Source organism: Rhinopithecus bieti, unplaced genomic scaffold (genome assembly GCF_001698545.2).
Source record: "Rhinopithecus bieti isolate Rb0 unplaced genomic scaffold, ASM169854v2 scaffold_17861, whole genome shotgun sequence".
Taxonomy (NCBI): domain Eukaryota; kingdom Metazoa; phylum Chordata; class Mammalia; order Primates; family Cercopithecidae; genus Rhinopithecus; species Rhinopithecus bieti.
The window spans coordinates 3,100,570-3,121,037 of record NW_016809830.1 but is presented as its reverse complement, the minus strand read 5'-3'; the positions used below and the strand labels follow the sequence as shown (position 1 = coordinate 3,121,037).

Below are 20,468 nucleotides of genomic sequence, written 5' to 3'. Positions count from 1 at the left end.
CCCGTCTCGGCCTCCCAAAGTGCTGGGATTACAGGCTTGAGCCACCGCGCCCGGCCGTAAGTAGAATATCTAATTGCTGTTCACTGGCAAGACTGAACAACTTTCTCCTATTTATTAGTCAGTTGGATTTCCTTCTCCAAGGGTTTCCTGTTCGTAGCTTTTGTGGATTTAAAATCATTTCTTTGGCTTTTTAAAAATGTTTGCTTTGTGCTGGGCACCGTGGCTCACGCCTGTAATCTCAGCACTTTGGGAGGCTGAGGCAGGTGGACCATAAAGTCAGGAATTTGAGACCAGCCTAGTCAACATGGTGAAACCCCATCTCTACTAAAAATATAAAACTTAGCTAGGTGTGATGGTGCACGCCTGTAATCCCAGCAACTTGGGAGGCTGAGGCAGGAGAATTGCTTGAACCTGGGAGGTGGAGGTTGCAGTGAGCTGAGATCACACCACTGCACTCCAGCCTGGGCAACAGAGCAAGACTCCACCTCAAAACAAAAAAAGTTTGCTTTGTAAGGGTGCTTTATATGTTCTGAATGCAATTCTTTATCTAAGTTATAAATATAGTGACCGTGTTCTCTCCTTACCTTTTAACTATGTTCACGGGGCCTTGAAGAGTTTAAAGAAGGGGAGGGACATGGTCAGTCTTGTGGTTCATCTCAGTCTAGAAGATCACCGATGGCTATAAACGGCCAAGTTGCACACCAGCTCTAAGGTTCTGAGTGTGGTGAGAGACAAGGAGACTCAAACTCATTGGAAGGAAAATGGGAGGGTCAGTAATTCTCATTCCGGCAAAAACCTGGAATAATGAAAACCTATGGAGAAGAGGTCACTGATAATTACCCGCTGGCTGAGCCCAAGTGGTCTGATGCAGTGGAACTGGCCGAAGAAGAGGCGAGGGCTCCTCAAAAGCCAGTTAACCCGGTGAACTCAGCAAGTACTGTTTGTCAAGTTAGGACCAGGAGGTTTTCAAAATAACATATTCCCCCCCCTTTTTTTTTTGAGACAGAGTCTCACTCTATCTCTCAGGCTTGAGTGCAGTGGTGTGATCATGGCTCACTGCTGCCTTGACCTCCCCTGGTGAGGTCACCCACCTCAGTCTCTTGAGTAGCTGGGACTACAGGTGCAAGCCACTATGCCTGGCTAATTTTTTGTATTTTTTGTAGAGAGATGGGGTTTTGCCACATTGCCCAGAGTGGTCTTGCGCTTGTGGGCTCAAGTGATCCACCTGCCTTAGCCCCCAAAGGTGCTGGAATTACAGGCATGAGCCACTGCACTCGGCCTACATATTTCCTTTTGTTTTCTTTCTTTCTTTTTTTTTTTTTAAAGCACATATGTAAGCAAAATGCAGTTCCTTCAACATGATTTCCAGGTTAAATCTCAGAAATCCAACTGTAGTAGTTAAGACAGAAATGCAGGAGGAGCACGGTCATTTCACAAGCTTTATTGGGGTTTTCTCCCCACTCCTTCTAAGGAATACCATTATCTTTAGTTATGCCTAAGAATTATATTCCAAACTGACAAATAAAAACTGGGTCCTTGTGTCTATTTGAAAGAGTAAGAGGTTATGAATTCTGCCTAAACTAGGTTTGAATACACAGCTCTAATTCTTGCTAGCAATTAAAAGGAGGTAGGTTTCTGTTGTTGTGCATATTACTTATCATTTCTGAGCCTCAGTTTTCTCACTTCTACTACCCTTTACTGGTAATGTGACCTTGAGTGAGTGATGTGACCTCCCTGTGCCTCAGTTTCCATATCTGTAAAATGGGGACTATAATGATTACTTAGCTTATAACGTTACACAGTTGTGTGAGGGTTAAATGAGACAATGGACAGAAAGCAACTCAAAACATGCCTGGCACACACTAGGGCCTACGTGTTAGTTGTTATTGTCACAATGCACAGATCTGCCTGAGTCCTGGCAACATTCGTCTTGCCATGTAATTTTAAGGGAAAGAAGTCAAATGGACCATAGTCATCAAGCTTGAAAAACTCCAACTGGGCCAGGCACGGTGGCTCACACCTGTAATCCCTGCACTTTGGGAGGCCAAGGCGGGTGGATCACCTGAGGTCAGGAGTTCGAGACCAGCCTGACCAACATGGTGAAACCCCATCTTTACTAAAAACACAAAAATTAGCCAGGCATGGTGGCAGGTGCCTGTAATCCCAGCCTGGTCATTCACTCATTCATTCACCCTTCTGCCCTCTGCCTTCGGTCCTCTTTCTTCCCTAAGAAGCTGGGGGATCGCAGTAGCAGGAGATTATGTCTTCTCAGTGCTACTTCTTTCAGATAATTTGAGGGAAAATTCCAGACTGAGAGAGTTGCTTGGTAGGGCTGGGATTGACGCTGATTCTGTGTGCCAGGGTTTTCTGCCCTGAGGGTCGTGCTCTCTTCTCTGCACTCTTTAAATTTTTGAGGCAGAACACACTCTGGGGGCTGGGCTGTCACATGTTCTTGAACACACGCACTTCATCAGACAAAGAGTATAAGAGTACACAAGCCAAAACACCCAAATCCTTGAGGAGCAGGCACATAAAAGAGGGACACTGGATTGAAGAACGTGTGTACTACGTGAAGCTGAATGATTGGAACAGGTGGGTCATCAGGAATATTAAAAAGTACAATAAATGTAATCAGAGATAAGGGAGAATATGACTGATACAAAGCACGAAAAAACAATCAAAAACTCAGAGGAACAGTTGAAATCAAAACAAAATAGATGAGATAGATAGTAAGACGGATAGAGGCCAAGAAAAATTAGTGAGTTGGAAGATCGTTTGAAGATCTCTCAAAACAGTGCAGGAAAGGGTAAAGAGATGTGAAGATTAAAGAAAAACCAAAGAATATTGAGGCTAAAGGTGCCAACAGTTGGATAATAGAAACCAAAAGGAGAAGTGTAACAAAGCAAATGGAAGAAGGCAATATTTGAACCCATAATGACAATACTTTCTCTGGAATTAAAGGAAGATTAAAAATATCAGGTTGAAAGGGTTTACAGTACGCTAAAATAAATAAAGAAAATTTACAACTGAGTATATGTCAGTAGAGATAAAATTAAGAATATTAAAAGCAATGAGGAAATTCTAAAAACTTCTGGAGAGAACAGCAATCAGATTGACATCAGACTTCAAAATGACAGAAGAAAAGCTGAAAGAGAAACCTTCTCTGTGTGGAAACTAAATATTATATTACCAGCTAACTCTTTGTAAAAAAAAAAAAAATAAGAAAGTGTACTGGAAAGTTGTGTGGGTGCACACACACACTTAGAGCTGAATGATAATGAAAACACCAGACATCAAAATTTAGATACAGATATAGCAGTACTTAGAGGAAAATTCCTTGCTCTCCTTACCTGTTACAAGGACATAAGAAAGGTTGAAAACTTGAGCTAAGCAAGCAACTCAATAAATTTATAAAAGACAAACATCAATCTCAAAGAAACAATAAGGACATAATAAAAATAAGGTCAGACCAGCCTGGCCAACACAGTGAAACACCGTCTCTGCTAAAAATACAAAAATTAGCTGGGCATGGTGGCGGGCACCTGTAATCCCAGCTACTCGGGAGGCAGAGGCAGAAGAATCCCTTGAACCCAGGAGGCGGAGGTTGCGGTGAGCTGAGATGGTGCCACTGCACTCCAGTCTGGGTGACAGAGTAAGACTCCACCTCAAAAAAAAAAAAAAAAAAAAAAAAAGGTCAGAAATCAATGAGACAGAAAGGAAACAAACCCATAAAGAATACCAAGATTAGCAAAACCAAAAGCTGATTGTTAGAGTCCTCAAGCAATAGTGAAGGAGGACAAGTGAGAAAAGATACAAATAAAAACTGAAGAATGAAAAAGGAGTAAATATAGATACAACAAAGAATAAAAAATAATAAATGAATATTTGGAAAACAAAACAAAATGAATAAATTTTAAAAATTTTGAATGATTCAAAAGAAATAGAAAATGGAAAACTATTAAGCATTAAAAAAATTGAAATTAAGACCTTTCTTCTCACCAAATTATAGACTATGATGGTTGAAACAGTTCCATTCTACCCAACTTCTTACAATATACAATCCCAGTTGTTCCAGCAAACTTCAAAAGTGTGAAAGTTGCCCATCTCACTTTACTTTTTTAAACCTTTTTATTTTAAATAATTATAGGTGCACGGTAAGTTGCAAGAATAGTTCAGCAATGTGTCAGTTATACCCATGGGATTTTAATTTATAGAAATGACTTAGTGTCTCCACTGAAAGGACAACGCCATTGAAAGATGATTTTTAGGCCAGGCGTGGTGGCTCACGCTTGTAATCTCAGCACTTTGGGAGGCCCAGGCAGATGGATCATGAGGTCAGGAGTTCAAGGCCAGCCTGGCCAACATGGTGAAACCGCACCTCTACTAAAATTACAAAAAAATTAGCTGGGCGTGGTGGATGGGCGCCCGTAATCCCAGCTACTCGGGTGGCTGAGGCAGAGACTTGCTTGAACCTGGGAGGCAGAGGTTGCAGTGAGCCGAGATCGCGCCATTGCACTCCAGCCTGGGAACAGAGTGAGACTCTGTCTCAAAAAAAAAAAAAAAGATGATTTTTATTACTTGCATTTCCTGGAAGGAGGGGCCTGCCATGCCACACAGGAGGGGCCTGCCGTGCCACACAGAGCCACCTGGAGAAGCATACAATTGGCCAGGAGGCAGGAGGGTGAACGAGAAGCATAGATCACTGCGTTTTCGGGGTTTCTGAAGGGAAGCCAGGCAGAGCAGGGTGAACAGTGCAGGACTGGCTGGTTTGAATACTGTAGGTGGGCTCTGGGTAACATGGGTGATCTCAGATTGTCTGGCACCTGGCCCTGGGGTGCTTTAGGGCAGAGGAACATTGACTTGGTGTGTGAGAGTTTGATAAAGCCGATAGCTGGGGTCATGTGCTCTGGATTGATTCATTTCCATGTTAAAGGTATGCTCCTAGGATGAGCCTTTGCTCCTTCTAAGAATTGGGTAGCCATGGAAGGGGCAGTCTCTTCTCAGTCAGTGAGGCCACACATATCAGAGCTTGACAAATACAGAAAATAAGAAAATGTAGTTAACACAATTGAATGATGAATGAGTGAATGCCAAATAGACAAATACAAAATCTATGAAAACACAGAACAAGAAGGGTTTCACATATCTTTCATCCAGTTTTCCCCAATTGTGTCAAGCATAATTATAGCTTTTTTTTTTTTTTTTTTTTTAGACAGGGTCTCACTCTGTCACACAGGCTGCAGTGTAGTGGCAAAATCTCAGCTCATTGCAACCTCTGCCTCCTGGGCTAAAATAATCCTCCTACCTCAGCCTCCTGAGTAGCTGGGACTATAGGCATGTACCACTATGCTTGGCTAATTTTTTGTTTTGTTTTGTTTGTATTGTAGAGACAGGGTTTCACCATGTTGCCCCAGCTGGTCTTGCACTTGAGCAATCCACCCGTCTTGGCTTCCCAAAGTGGAATTACGGGTGTGAGCCACCTGGCCTGACCTATAGTACAATATTTTTTTTGAAAGGAAATTGATGTTGATATAATCTGTGGATATAGTTCTATGTCATTATGGCATGTGTAGATTTATGTAAGCCACACTCCAACCAAGATTCAGAACAATTTCATCACTAGAAAGTTCTCCTTTGTGTTACACCTTTACAGCCATATATAACCCACTTCCCTCAACATCACTAACCCTGGCAACCGATAATCATTACAGCTGTTCCTGAAAGCAAAAAAGTGTGAAAGCTGCCCAACTCACTTTGTAAATTTGATTATAACTTTAATTCCAAAACTAGAAGAGGAAAAAAGATGTGGTATAAGGATTATGAGAGGGAGAAATAAAACTGCAGAACTAACAAGAAAGTTCAGCAAATTCACCAAATATCAGAACAAATTATAAAAATCAATAGCATATTTCTATGCCAGCAACAATCAATTAGAAAATATAAACTGAGTCGCCAGGCGTGGTGACTCAAACCTGTAATCCCAGCACTTTGGAAGGCTGAGATGGGTGGATCACAAGTTCAGGAGATCGAGACCATCCTGGCTCACACTGTGAAACCCCATCTCTACTAAAAATGCAAAAAAAAATTAGCTGGTCGTGGTGGCGGGTGCCTGTTGTCCCAGCTACTTGGGAGGCTGAGGCAAGAGAATGGCATGAACCTGGGAGGGGGAGCTTGCAGTGAGCTGAGACAGCGCCACTGCACTCCAGCCTGGGCGATGAACGAGACTCCGTCTCAAAAAAAAAAAAAGAAAATATAAACTGAAAATAAAATACCACAGAAAATAGCCAACTGTAATCTATTTAGGAGTTATTTTATGTAATTTGTTTTAAGTTTACCAAGGAAAAAAAAGTAAAATTATAAGGATACAAAAAGATTTGCATAAATAGCATGGTGTCCATTGATGGCTTGGTATAAAATAATGTCAATTCTTCCCCAACATTAATGTAAAATTCAAAGCAAATTTAAGTCAACAGTCTAGCTGGATGTTTTGAAGAACTCAGCAAACTTTTTCTGAAATTTGTATCCATGATTAGTGGTCCATGAAAAACTAGATCCACTTTGAAAAAAAAAAGACTAAAGGCAGAATACCTGATATACTACAAATCCATGATAATAAAAACCATATGGTTTTGTTTATGCTTATTTATGCCTTTTATTCCTTCATTTAAAAAATTCATTTCCTTTCATCTGTCTTCATCTTTTCCTTTCCCTTTCTCAAATTCCCCTCACTCCATATGTGTGTGCTGTGTATCCTCTCATTTGTAGGTGTTCTTGTTTTGGGTATGTGTATTTGCCATATGTATGAATGGTTTTGTGCTTCCACTCTCCTATTTTTATATATGTCACACAGTGCTACATTTTTACAATTTTATGTGTATCTAGTCCAGTGCTAGAATCAGGGCTGGCTCCAGGGCATGCAATTCCTGCAGTCACACAGGGACCTACTCTTAAAAGAGCCTTATGCTTGGCTGAAGTGTGATTTGCTGTCATCATCTTCAAATTCTTAAACATTTTTAAACAAGGGGCCCTGTGTTGTCATTTTGCATTGGCCATACATGCTCTGTAGGCAGTGTCATCTCAGATAAACAAAATAAACCAGAGAGCTCAGAGGCAGATCCATGTATATATGAGACCTGGATATAAGAAGAAACTTGCTCCATGAATCCATGATGAAAGGGAAAACTATTTAGAGGTGGTTTTGGGATAACCAGCCCACCTTTTGGAGGGAAAAAAAAAAAATGTACCATGACTCAGATGGATTAAAGACCTAAATACAAAAGGTAGAACTATAAAGACAGCAGGAGGTAATATTAGAAAATCCTTTTGTGACCTATGAATGGGGAAGAATTTCTTAGGAAAATACCAAAAGCACAATCAATAAGCAAAATATTGGTGGATTTCATGATACCAAAAGTATGGGTTTCTGTTCAATGAAAGACATCATGGAAATGTCAACTGACAGAGAACTGCCAGAGTATCTACTTTCAATGACTCAGACAGACAGGATCAATGTATAGAATAATAAGCAGCTCTGGCAAACCACAAAGAAAAAAATCTATAAAAAATTGGCAAAGGACACATGGGTTCAGAAGAGAACATTTAAATGGCTGACTAATCAATAAAAATACCTTGGCTCATTTGTAATCAGATAAATGAAAATCAAAGCAGTAATTAAATGCCATTTTATATCCATTAACTGCCAAAAATTAAAAAGCTAAACAGCACAAAGCAAAAAAGAACGACAACAAAAAGAGCCAGCACCCCTGGGGGATATAGATTGAAGGAGTCCCTCTAGCGAACTATCTGGCTGGATTAACACAGACTAAGTATTTGTGTGCTTATCATTCATCAGTTCCACTCACGGGTAGAATCTGAGCTCCATCTTCATGTTGTTCTATAAAGGGACACATAGGAGGAGTGACCACTGTGTGTTTCTGTGGGTTGGAATCATCTATCCATCCATCATCTGGGGAATAGTTCAGTCAAAGGTGGTGATGCATTATTATACAGAAGTTAGTGGTCCTGGACTAGATACACATAAAATTGTAAAAATGTAGCACTGTGTGACATATATAGAAACAGACGGAGAGTGGAAGCACAAAACCATTCACACATATGGCAGATACACATACACAAGACAAGAGCACCTACAAATAAGAGGATACACAGCACGCATACATGGAGTGAGGGGAATCTGAGAAAAGGAAATGAACAGATGAAGAAAGATGAAAGGAAATGAATTTTTTTAAATGAAGGAATAAAGACCACAAATAAGCATAAACAAACAAAAAAGACTCTGCAGGACCAGGGCTGAAAATGCCATGAACTGTGGAGTTGATCACTCCACTCTTCTGCTCCTAAGGTTAAATGAAAAAAGACAAAATTAACTCTCTCCAAAGTAAGGTCCCACAAAACTGGATAAAAATTTTTAAAACATGAGTATTTTCTCCTGGGTATATGAGGAGGAGAAAGAAAAGCTACCAAATTTTAGTTATACCTTTTCACTCCCCAGAAAGCATTTGTTTTTTAAAAGAAATCAAACTCTTCATCTTTTTCAGCAACTGTTGGCAGACAATGTAATAGCACAAAAATTCACATCATTGTTCTCCCAGCATGATGAGAGGGGCTATATATGCAAAACATAGGCTCAAAGAGTAGCATCTGACTAGATCTGTTTCTCTTCTTTTTCAGTCATATAAGTTTGATAGATTCAGAAGGTAGAGCTAAGTAGCTATCAATTTATTTAAAAGTGACTCCAGAAAGGTAATTTTGCAAACTTCTCTTGCCTTGCAATTCAGTGTATGACTCTCTGGGGAAGCTTGGGAGCAACATTCTTAATGGAAACATGGACAGGCTGGGATCATACAGGGAGTGTCTTTCCACGCATGCTCCCAAGGGGAACTTCCGAGGGCAGTACTGCAAGCTTCACATACTGCAGGTGAGTGTGGGGGACCTGCACACTTGCTCTTGAAGGACAAGTGAATGTGATGATATAGAATAAAATACAACTCCATTGATTCCTTTTCATAATTAAAAAAAAAAAAAACTATTACGATGTTTTGCAAAAAATAAAAACTAAATTTTAAATACTTGGCAGAAACCTGCTCAGCATCTTGAGTGTGAGACATTAAATGAGACTCTTGTTCACAAACCACATAGGACTTGAGATATTCCTTCTACCACATTGTATGGAGCAAGACCTCTGGACAACTTTCACATGGAATCCAAGGTCAAACGCTGGCCAGCAGCTTCTATAGCTTCAAATGCTATGGCTCTCTTTTTGAGTTATTTTGAGTTTGCTGGTAGCTCTCTTCTGCCCTTCTCTGCTGGGGTCCAGTAGGGACTCTCCTATACTTCAGGTTTTGAGGTCCTTTACTAAAGGACCTCAAAATTTGGATTTAGCCCCAGACAAAGTCCCCATACTGTATCCTTGCTGTCAGGGAACCGCATTATTACTTGGAATGAGGTGGATTAAGTCAAGGAGCTTTCCACACACTCCTGACTCATCAACAGCTTTTAGAATACCAGAGGCAGGGTGGACTTCCCATTACCCTTAACTCTTTTCTCAGAAAGAGAGCTCTAAACATGAATTTGAGGTTATCCTAGCAGACGGGCCATGACTTTTATGAAAACTACTAAATCTGTTGACCAAATTTGCAGGGCTATCTTCAAAGCACGTTAATCGTTTTATTGCTCAGAAAAAAAAAAAAAAAACAAATAAACAAAACAAAACAAAACAGAAAACAAAACTAGGAACAGCATAGCCTGTTTTGAAATACAAAGATAGATTTGATATGTGTCACACAGTACTAAAGGAAAATTACAAGTTGGCTAATAACAATTGTATAAATTAACAATAAGAAATCCAAGCTCTCTGATACTAATGCTATAAAATGATCTTAGAATGGTTCGCCGTGGAGACAGAGAGATGACCACCTAGCTCCATTTGTCCTGCTGAGGGTTAGGATAATGATTGCTTGAGGGATTAATCAGTGCATACAAATGTCATTTTCAAAGCGGATTAATGGTTTTGATACTTGAGAAAAAGGTCAGGCCTACACAATCCTCTAAATTATGTGTTTAGAAGAATCATCCCAGAATGTTTTATTTATAATTTGATGTTTTCTTTATTGGGACAGGCATTCTAGTTATTGGCTTGATTTGTTAATAAAATCTTTATTTGATACAATGTGTCCTGCCACCAATTAATGGCAACTTGGAAATTGTATTGAAAATTTCAGGAGATGCAACTCTTAATGACTTTTCATTTGGAAGAGAGAGGCAGTGGGGCAGATTATCCAAAACTACTGGCTGCTTTTTAAAGGATCACCTACATTAAGCCTTGAGGCATTTTTTAAAAAAATATGCATGTGTCCGATGCTCTGGAAATTCACTTGAACCACTCAGTAATGGAAAAACCATCTTTTAAGAAGTTGGAACACTTCTTCTTTCAACATCCTTCTCTCCCACTCCCAATCTGATTATTTAGCAGCAAACTTACTTGGGATGATCATGCATATATGTTATGAATGCCAAAATGAAACAACACTGTGGCATTGTGTTTCCCAGGATGGGACGGACTACAGTGTGGGCGTGTGTGTCCCTGATTCTTGTGCTGAAGAGGATGTGACTCTGATGTCTCGGCTGGGTAGGTACAAAAGAATATCTAGTGAAACTATCATCTCACAGCGTAATGTTGGAAAAACCCCAGCTCCTTAGAACCAAGAAAGGTAATTCCTTCAGGACTGAACCAACCTTTCATCGTGATCAATGCAATAAACTGAGCCTAATGGAGGTTTGAGGGGTTCAAGGGTAAAGATGGTGGAATAGTAATGGAGTAGGTAGGAAGGGAGACAATAAGGAAAAGATAGAGCTGAATCTTTATGTAACAAAAATGTAAAGGTAAACAATCTTCCCTCACCCACAGCTGCCTGGTTAGGCTGAAGAAAGGAAGTGGGTGGTGTTTGGTTTCAATATTGTGAGTGTTCTGTGCCCTGGCCCGTGTGTGGCAATCTGCCACCTGCCATATCCAGAGGCCATTCTGAACGAGGACTGTGTGCGGTCAACATGTTGTAATGGATTAGTGTTAAGAGCCCAGCATTTGGTCCTGGTTGTCACCTCCCAGCTGTGTGATCCTGGGCCAATCACTTAATCTCCCCAAGTTCAGTCTCTTCCTCTGTACAGTGAGGGGTGGCTCTGCATGGCTCTCTCTATGGCCTTCTAATCACTTCTCCCTTAGCTATGCGGAAGGAATATATTTTAGTCTCCACAGAAACTGATTTGACTTCCCCTAAGTCTTTTAAAGTTTTCAAAGCAAGAATTTTAAGCCTAGGTTTTTGCCACTGGTGTCTTTTATATTTATTCTGGTCATCCAGAGAAGAACTAACACACACTAAAGTTCTACATTATTAGGAGTGAGAAGAACTAACATATAATAAAGTTATACATTATTAAGAGTTCTCCTTTAAAGTATTGATATTGCAGCTAGTTGTCAAAATCTTAAATGGTCCTCTGCATTTGTGACGATTCCTATGGCTTTGGGTGTATTATCTGTCTAGCCAGGTATTTCATGTGCTGTTTAAAAAAGTAATAAATCAGACGTGCATGGTGGCTTATACCTGTAATCCCAGCAGTTTGGGTGGCCGAGGCCGGTGGATCACGAGGTCAGGAGATGGAGACCATCCTGGCTAACACGGTGAAACCTCATCTCTACTAAAAATACAAAGAATAAGCCAGGCGTGGTGGCGGGCGCCTGTGGTCCCAGCTACTCGGGTAGGCTGAGGCAGGACAATGGCGTGAAGCTGGGAGGCGGAGCTTGCAGTGAGCCGAGATGGTGCCACTGTTCTCCAGCCTGGGCTACAGAGCAAGACTCCGTCTCAAATAAATAAATAAATACATACATAAATAAATAAATATAAAAAAGCAATAAATCATTACAAATCAAATTCAAATTTCAATTCTTGTTGGATAAGCCGTAAATATCCTAGAAACAAAGATAAATGTGTAGTTATTATTAAATTAGCATTTCAAGTGACTAAGTGACTCTAAGTCTAATGAGTTAATAGTCCTTATTATTTGAGAGATTTGTCAATTAGCCTAATTTTTCAGACTAACGCCAAGCTTTCTAGCCAGAGTTGACATTAGAATAAAATAAAATATTAGAAATAATTGCCATTGGTAAAAAGATATTTTAAGAAAGTAGCGTTCGAAGAGAAACAAGATGGAGACTCTCTTTGAGGAACCAGGAAAAGCAAACGGCCTGGTGGCTGTCAACTGAGCTGACGTGGGTGGATGGATTAGGGGGATTTAGTCTTTGCTGCCCAGGCGTTTTTCCAGCTCTGGCACAGAGGCAGCAGATAGAAATTGGAGGTCTTTGCCCGGGGTAAAGTGTCCCCATCTGGAAAGGATTTGTCAGCTATTCCTTAAAGCTCTTTGATGGAGCTGCCAGTATTTCCTCTACAGATATGAGACAACCAGCTCAGCATACCAGGCTGAAGCTGTTTGCACGGACTGCACTCACCCAGAGGAGGGGAGCGGGGAAGGCCAGTAGTAGATTGGGAGAGAAAAAATGCCCTAGTATGGCAGAGGGAGAGCAAGATCCTGGCAGGTCAGGACATAACTGCTTTTGGCCAAGGGCTAGGGCAAAACGCTGCACAGTTGTTGTCATAGAATGTTATAAAATTTCACCCAACACACTTTACCTGAATTCCTAAGAATAAAATTATTTAACACCAGAATGCTGAGAGCCTGGATGGAACTTGGATGTGGTGATTATGAAACCCAATTATGGGATATTTTCCTAAAAATCCAGACCCATGAATTTTGGTGTCATTAATAGTCCTTTCCCATCGCTGCTGTAACAAGTGACCACACACTGGGTGGCTTAGAACAACAAAGATTCATTCTCTCGCAGTTCTGGAGGCTAAATATCTGAAGTCAAGGTGATGATGAGGTTGGTTCCTTCTGGAGGCTCTGAGGGAGAGTCTGTTCCTTGCCCCACTCCACATGCCTGGTGGTTGTCAGTACTTCCTGGCACTCCTTGGCTTGTAGCCACATCATTCCAGCCTCTACCTCCACCCACATGTGGAGTTCTTCCCTGTGTGTCCAAACTTCCCTTGCATAAGGACACTAGTCATACTGGATTTAGGGCCCACCCTAACCTCATCTTAAAGTTGATTACATCTGCAAAGACCCTATTTCCAAATAAGGTCACATATGCAGGTACTAAGGGTTAGGACTTGAACCTTTCTGGAGGACACAGTTCAACCCAAAAGACTACCTAATACCTACTTCCTAGGCTGGCTAGATTATCTGAGTTCCCTTTAACACAACAGGGAGTTGGGAGGATGGGTACTCATAGCCCCTTAGCTCAGGGCCCTGCTCTTAGAATATGCTTGACAAATGTTAGATAATCTTGCTGAAGTTTAATTGTGAGGCAGAGGCAATCTACCTGGTCACAGAGACCACACAAGAACTGACAAAGAAGGGGCTTGGGTGTTTTTGGTTTTGCTTTTGTTTTTCTGAGGCAGGGTCTTGCTCTGTCCCCAGGCTGGAGTGCAGTGGCACAATCATGGCTCATTGCCACCTGAATCTCCTGGGTCCAAGCAATCCTTCCACCTCAACCTCTCAAATAGCTGAGATCAGGCATGCACCACCACCCCTGTCTAATTTGTAAATGTTTTGTAGAGCTGGGGTCTCCTTATGTTGACCAGGCTGGTCTCAAACTTCTGAAGTCAGGTGATCCTTCTGCCTCGACCTCCCAAAGTGCTGGGATCACAGATGTGAGCCACCATACCCAGCCTGGGGCTTGTTCTAAAGGTCTGTTTAACACTGAGTTGTGTCTGATTTTATCCGGACACAACACTGAAGGCTGCACATTTCTATTCTCAGGGACTCACTCTAAGTCTAAGACTCATTCACTCTAAGTCTGTCCCACTGGAGACTTTATAACGTTTTATGATGATCACACTGTCCCAGTTTGCAGTGGCCAAAAGCAATGAGTTCTGAGCTGCTTAGAATCGATGTTTAACAGTCCTTTACAATAAGCTTTAAACTGTGCTCTTTTCCTATGCTCTATTAGGTTAATTTCACCTTGCTTTTCCTATGAGAATCACTAGGCCTACATAGCAGAACACTGGTGCTAGAAGTACAAGGGAAGATTTTTCTCCTCCAACTCTCTCTTACAGATTCTCTGAGCACCAGTGGAGAAAATGGAACTCTTTTAATAGTAACTCCTTGTATTACCCATAGAATTGCCTTTCTGGCTAAGAATTCAAAAGGAATCCAAAACATTTCACAGAATACTATTTTGTGTTCTCAATTCAATTCAGAAAATATTTATTGAGCAATTTTCTCTCTGGCCTTTGTATGAGACATCACCTGTATATGCTGGGGGCGGGGGGATCAAAATGATTGGGAGTTACTCGTTTCAAAAATATGCACAATTTAGTTAGGAAGAAAAGTGTGTGTGCCTGAGCTATTAGGAAACACTGTCAGGAAAGAAATGTCCAATCTCACTCAAGTGTTGGGGCTGGGCATAAAAGCTAGAGAAGCAGAGCCTAGCATGGATAGAGTAAGAGTGGGGAATTTAGACAGGGCTTGAGCTGACCTTGTGTTAGTGAAGAGGTCAGGATAGGGTGGGGTGAGAAGTTGTTGGAGAACAGATTCAACAGAGGTTTCCAATAAAGGTTTCATATTCCCCTTGTAGATCTGGAATCTAGCACAGCATAGACACTTAAGGCTGATTACTTAAGGCTGATTGGATGTGTGTGGGCTGCCGGTTGTCTTTGTTTACCATGGCAGGATTTAGAGCTGGGCTGTGGTTGATTGACAAAAAAACCAACCAACCAAAACAACAAAACCAAAACAAAACAGAAAGGTCATTTGATTCCTTTAAAATTAGAAATAGAACTTCCAAAGGGAGCGGACGTGTGCTGGCTGGTCAGTACACTTCGTTTTCAGTGGAAGAGTTTAGTTTGGAAACCCAAATACTAACAGGAAGTAGCATTGGTTCAGAGCAAATGGAATTGGATTATGAACAATTCTGCTGCCAGGTCTCCTGTGGGAACGTGCTGGTAACCTAGATCAAGCACCCCAACTCTTGGCCAGGGCTGAGGACACACAGATGACCCTTCCTTCTTGTTTCTACCCTTACCATACTACAATTAGGAACCACAGTTAATCACATATTATTAGTCTTTCAGCAGCATTTTTGGACATTTCAGAAACTCTTGGGTCACAGACTCATGGGAACCTTGAGGGTTAGAGATGGAAAGGACATTAGAATACATCACGTCCCTTGTGTTTATTGCAGCACAATTTACAATAGCAAAGACTTGGAACCAACCCAAATGCCCATCAATGATAGACTGGATAAACAAAATGGGGCACATATACACCATGGAATACTACGCAGCCCACAAAAGAATGAGTTTTTATCCTTTGCAGGGACATGGATGAAGCTGGAAACCATCATTCTCAGCAAACTAACGCAGGAACAGAAAACCAAACACTGCGTGTTCTCACTCATAAGTGGGAGTTGAACAATGAGAACACAGGGACACAGGGAGGAGAACATCACACACTGAGACCTGTCGGGGGGTTGGGGGCAAGGGAAGGGAGAGCATTAGGACAAATACCTAATGCATTCGGGGCTTAAAACCTAGAAGACGGGTTGATGGGTGCAGCAAAGCACCATGGCACGTGTATACCTATGTAACAAACCTGCACATTCTACACATGTATCCCAGAACTTAAAGTATAATAATAATAAAAGAATACATCGTGTCTGACCCACCCTTCACTGTTACACAGATGAGGAAATGAGACCCAGAGAGATGAAGCGACTTGCTCAGGGTCACAAAGCTAGCTAGCTCAAACTTGAGCCTCTTGAATGCAAGACTAGGCAATGTGGTGTGGTGAGATGAGGAACACCCAGCATTTATTAAACTTACTGCCTGTCCTGCACTGTTCTAAGGGCTTTACAATCAGTGTGTCATTTAGTTCTCATGACAACCCTAGGAGGTAGGTACTATTGTGATCCCCATTTTAAAGAAGGAGGAAAGCTGTGTCCCCATCCTTTGTGGAGATTTTGGAAGTCCCCTGGTCTTAATTCTAACCGTGTGCTCCTGAGATTCGCAGCAAGAACACCTATAAACTTGTCAGAAGCACAAAGTCAGGTTCCACCTCAAACCTCCTGGATCAGAAACTTGCAGGGAGGGGAGGCAGAGAGCCAACAGGCCCTCAAGGTAATTCTGAGGCTTGCTAAAACTGGAGACAACTGCCCTAGTCTTACCAGTAGGATCTTTACACGCAATTTTTTCCAGTGCTCATCAGCTGTGTCCTGACTTGCTGCTTCTTACCTTCAATTTCAGATGGCACCTTTCCCCAGACTATGGGCTGCAATTGTATATTTCCATCTTACATTGCATTTCTCTGTCAGGGGGCTTGTTCACAAACAGATTTGAGCCAGCAATGGTGCGTAGTTTAGGTTTTTACTTCCCAGTACCGTGCGCTAGGAAAGGCCAGGAGAAAAGACTGATTCAGTAGACCTGGGTTTACTTCCAGCTGGGCTAAGAGTTCCTCATTCTGTAAGTTTCCACATTTTTGTGCCCTACTTCCCTCCAACTATAAATCAGATATATTCAAAACCAGCTGTCCCCACCCTTTTTCTTTTTGAAGACAGTCTCGCTCTGTGGCCCAGGCTGGAGTACAGTGGCATGATCTCGGCTCGCTGCAACCTCTGCCTCCCGGGCTCAAGTGATTCTCATGTCTCAGCCTCCCAGCTGGGACTACAGACGAGCACCACCATGCCTGGCTAATTTTTCTATTTTTAGTAGAGACAGGGTTTCACCATGCTAGCCAGGCTGGTCTCAAACTCCTGACCTCAAGCAATCATCCTGCCTCGGCCTCCTCCCAAAGTGTGGGATTACAGGCATGAGCCACTGCGCCCAGCCCCAGCTGTCCCTTTTTACTGTAGAAGTTTCATTTTGAAATAATAGATATGAAAGCACTTGGAAAAATGTAAGGCATTATTACAAACTAAATGATTTATACAATCTCTTTTTTCTTTTTTGGTAGATACTTTAAGATTCAGAAATACTTCATTTCTGGCCCCTTCTCTCTTTCTTTTTACAATAAATTCTTCCTCCTCATCTGGTGGGAGTGTGGCCAGATGTGCTACTGGAACGTTCCCCCTGGACACATTTGCTGCCATATGTCTGTGAGTATGGACATCTGAGGTACCTGGGTGGGTTGTGATCTGTCGGTACTGTTTTATCAACTCGCCCTCATCAACTGCATTTCACTATTAAATCTCATTCATTGCATGATATCTGGCCAGTACTGCCTGTTTCAGGATATTATGGTCTGAGTGTTTTTGTTCCCCCCCTAGAATTCATAAGTTGGAATGTCACCTGCAATATGATGATCTCCAGAGATGGGCCTTTGGGAGGTGCCTGTCATGAGGGCAGAGCCTTCACGAATGGGGTCAGGTAGCTTAGACGAGGGACCCCAGAGAGCTCTCTTGCCCCTTCCAACATGTGAGGACACAGCTAGCAGGCGCCATCTATGAACCAGAAAGTGGGCTCTCAACAGACACCGAATCTTCCAGCACTTTGATCCTGGGCTTCCCTCCCTCCAGAACTGTGAGAAATTAATTTCTGGGGTGTATAAGCCACCTAGTCTATGGTATTTTGTTACAGCAGCCAAACAGACTGAGACACAAGGAGATCACCATTTACCCTTTTTTTTTTTTTTGAGACAGAGTCTTGCTGTGTCACCCAGGCTGGAGTGCAGTGGCGTAATCTCAGCTCACTGCAGCCTCCACTTCACGGGTTCAAGCAATTCTCCTGTCTCAGCCTCCCAAGTAGCTGGGACCACAGGCATGCGCCACTGCACCTGGCTAATTTTGTATTTTTAGTAGAGACAGGGTTTCACCATGTTGGCCAGGCTGGTCTCGAACTCCTGACCTCAGGTGATCCACCCACCTTGGCCTCCCAAAGTGCTGGCATTTCAGGCATGAGCCACCATGCTCAGCCCACCATTTACCTTAAACAAGAAAATGCACAAGTGTTCAAGGGGAAGGCCGGTCACGCCCAGTGTGATTGGTTTTAGGACCACTGAGAAATGTATTCTATCCCAAAACATTCCTGTTCCTTGCTGTCAGGCGTCCACTGAAGATTAATTTTATTTGAGGCATTGCCTTGCCTACACACATTGCAGCAAGTCACCCAATACTTTTTGGGTGTTGCCCAGGCTGGAGTGCAGTGGCATGGTCTCGGCTCACTGCAACATCCGCCTCCCAGGTTCAGGCGATTCTCCTGCCTCAGCCTCCGGAGTAGCTGGGACTACAGGCGCATGCCACGATGCCCGGCTAATTTTTGCATTTTTGTAGTAGAGACGGGGGTTTCACCATGTTGGCCAGGCTGGTCTCGAACTTCTGACCTCGTGATCCATCGCCTCGGCCTCCCAAAGTGCTAGGATCACAGGCGTGAGCCACCGCACCCAGTCTCAGCATAAATTAAGTAGAAGTATAATTGCTGGGTCATAATTCTTGAATCATTTGATGTTGTTTTCCTGAACAATTCATTTTTCCTGTCCCCAGTAGGAAACTCTCATGTGTTACTTTACCCTCTCACCAGCATCAAAAGCTACTACCTTTATAAAAAGTGGAACCAATTTGATAGGTGAATACATTGGTTTAATTTACATCTTTGAAAACTGCCAAAGAGGGTTTTCTTTCCTAAGTTTATCTGCCACTTGTATTTTCTCTTGTAAATTCATATTCTTTACCCCTTTTCCATGTGTGAGTTAGGTTCTTCTTTTTTTTTTTTTGAGACAGTCTCGCTGTCACCCAGGCTGCAATGCAGTAGGGCGATCTCAGCTCATTGCAACCTCTGCCTCCTGGGCTCAAGAGATTCTCCTGCCTCAGCCTCCCGAGTAGCTGGAACTACAGGCACACGCCACCATGCCCAGCTAATTTTCGTATTTTCAGTAGAGTTGGGGTTTTACCATGTAGGCCAGACTGGTCTCAAACTCCTGACCTCAGGTGATCTGTCCGCCTAGGCCTCCCAAAGTGCTGGGATTACAGGCTTTAGCCACCGCACCCAGCCAGGTTCTTACTAATTTTTAAAGTTTATTATGTATGTAAAGAATATTAATTCTTAGTCATATCAGCTGCAGACATCTTCCTCAGTATTTTGGTTGCTTTAAGATTTTAAAAATAATTATGACAAGTTAAGTGAAATCCAGTAACATTTTCCTTGATGTATTTTCTCTTTTTTCATTAGTTTTATTCTTAGAGCATCATTCTCCATCCTTAAAATTGTTGAAGTTTTTCTACATAAGTATGCAGCGGTTTGCTTTTCACAGGCCCGTGTTCTCGGCGTCTCATTTCGGTGTCCTGAGATGAGGGAAGGCGCAGCTGTTGTGTCTTCTTCCTGCAGGTTCATCACCTTGCTGGGTCTCATCCTCCCTCTGGCTGGAACAGTCTGCGTGGCAGCTAGGGAATGGGGGTCAGCCTGCAGGACATCGCAGGAACATGGGGCACCTCTGGCCACTTACGGGAGTCTGCCCCTGAGCAAGGCGGAGAGCAATGAACAAAGCAGCAGAATCCTACGGACGCACTGCCCGGCACATCTGCCCCTGTCAGCAGCTCTGAGCAGAGGAAAAAGTAGGCATTTGAATGAAACTAAGACCACCCAGGAGAGGTGACTTAGCCGAGTGTGCAGTTGGACACAAATGCCTACAGTGCTGGCTCCTACTGAACGCCCGGCAGCTTCCAAATATCAGTGTGGAGGTTAGATCTCTGCTCTTGACTGTCCCGTCTTTGTTTACCGTCAGCGTGCTAAGGTCAGGCAAGGTCACTAAAAATGCTGCTTTATTTTGTGAGTACAATTATCCAGTGTGTTTTTGTGCTGATCAAAGACTAGGTTCAAACAGGACTTGGGGTTTCACTGCAGCAATTCTCTGAGAACAATTCCACGGCCACAGTGTCTGCTTTCAGTGTCACACTTACATGACCCGTAGAAGCTTCCTGCCATCCCCAGGAAGGTGAATGATTTACATAGAAACTGAAGGGAGGGTGTTGAGCTTGCAACACAAGGTAATTCACGCAGTACGGTACGTGTGAACCAGAAACAGATTAACCCAGCATAGGTAGTGAGAGGCTGGATTTCATTGAGATAGACTGCACTGTGTTTTAGTGAAAAATCAAGAGCATTGCCTTCATTTCTACCTGCCTGCCTATACACCAAGGCAAATAGAATCTCTCTCTCTCTAACCTTCAGAACATGTGGAATAAGAGGGCCAGGTTCAGTGGCTCATGCCTGTAATCCCAGCACTTCGGGAAGTCAAGGTGAGAGGATTGATTGAACTCGGGAGTTTGAGGCCAGCCTGTGTAATGTAGCGAGACCCCCATCTCTACAAAAAAAATTTTTTTTTTGTTGTTGTTTTTTTTTTTGTTTTTT

General features: G+C 42.4%; 1 protein-coding gene across 1 annotated transcript in view; it reads left to right on the top strand.

Annotated features, from left to right (window-relative positions):
* Positions 1 to 20,468, top strand: part of LOC108541037 (nose resistant to fluoxetine protein 6-like) — a 79,445-nt gene that overhangs the window by 18,316 nt on the left and 40,661 nt on the right. The window contains exons 2-5 of the mRNA XM_017890449.1: positions 8,799 to 8,938; positions 10,570 to 10,648; positions 17,080 to 17,221; positions 19,446 to 19,672. Coding sequence (XP_017745938.1) covers positions 8,799 to 8,938; positions 10,570 to 10,648; positions 17,080 to 17,221; positions 19,446 to 19,672 — 588 coding nt within the window. The remainder of the gene's footprint in view (positions 1 to 8,798; positions 8,939 to 10,569; positions 10,649 to 17,079; positions 17,222 to 19,445; positions 19,673 to 20,468) is intronic.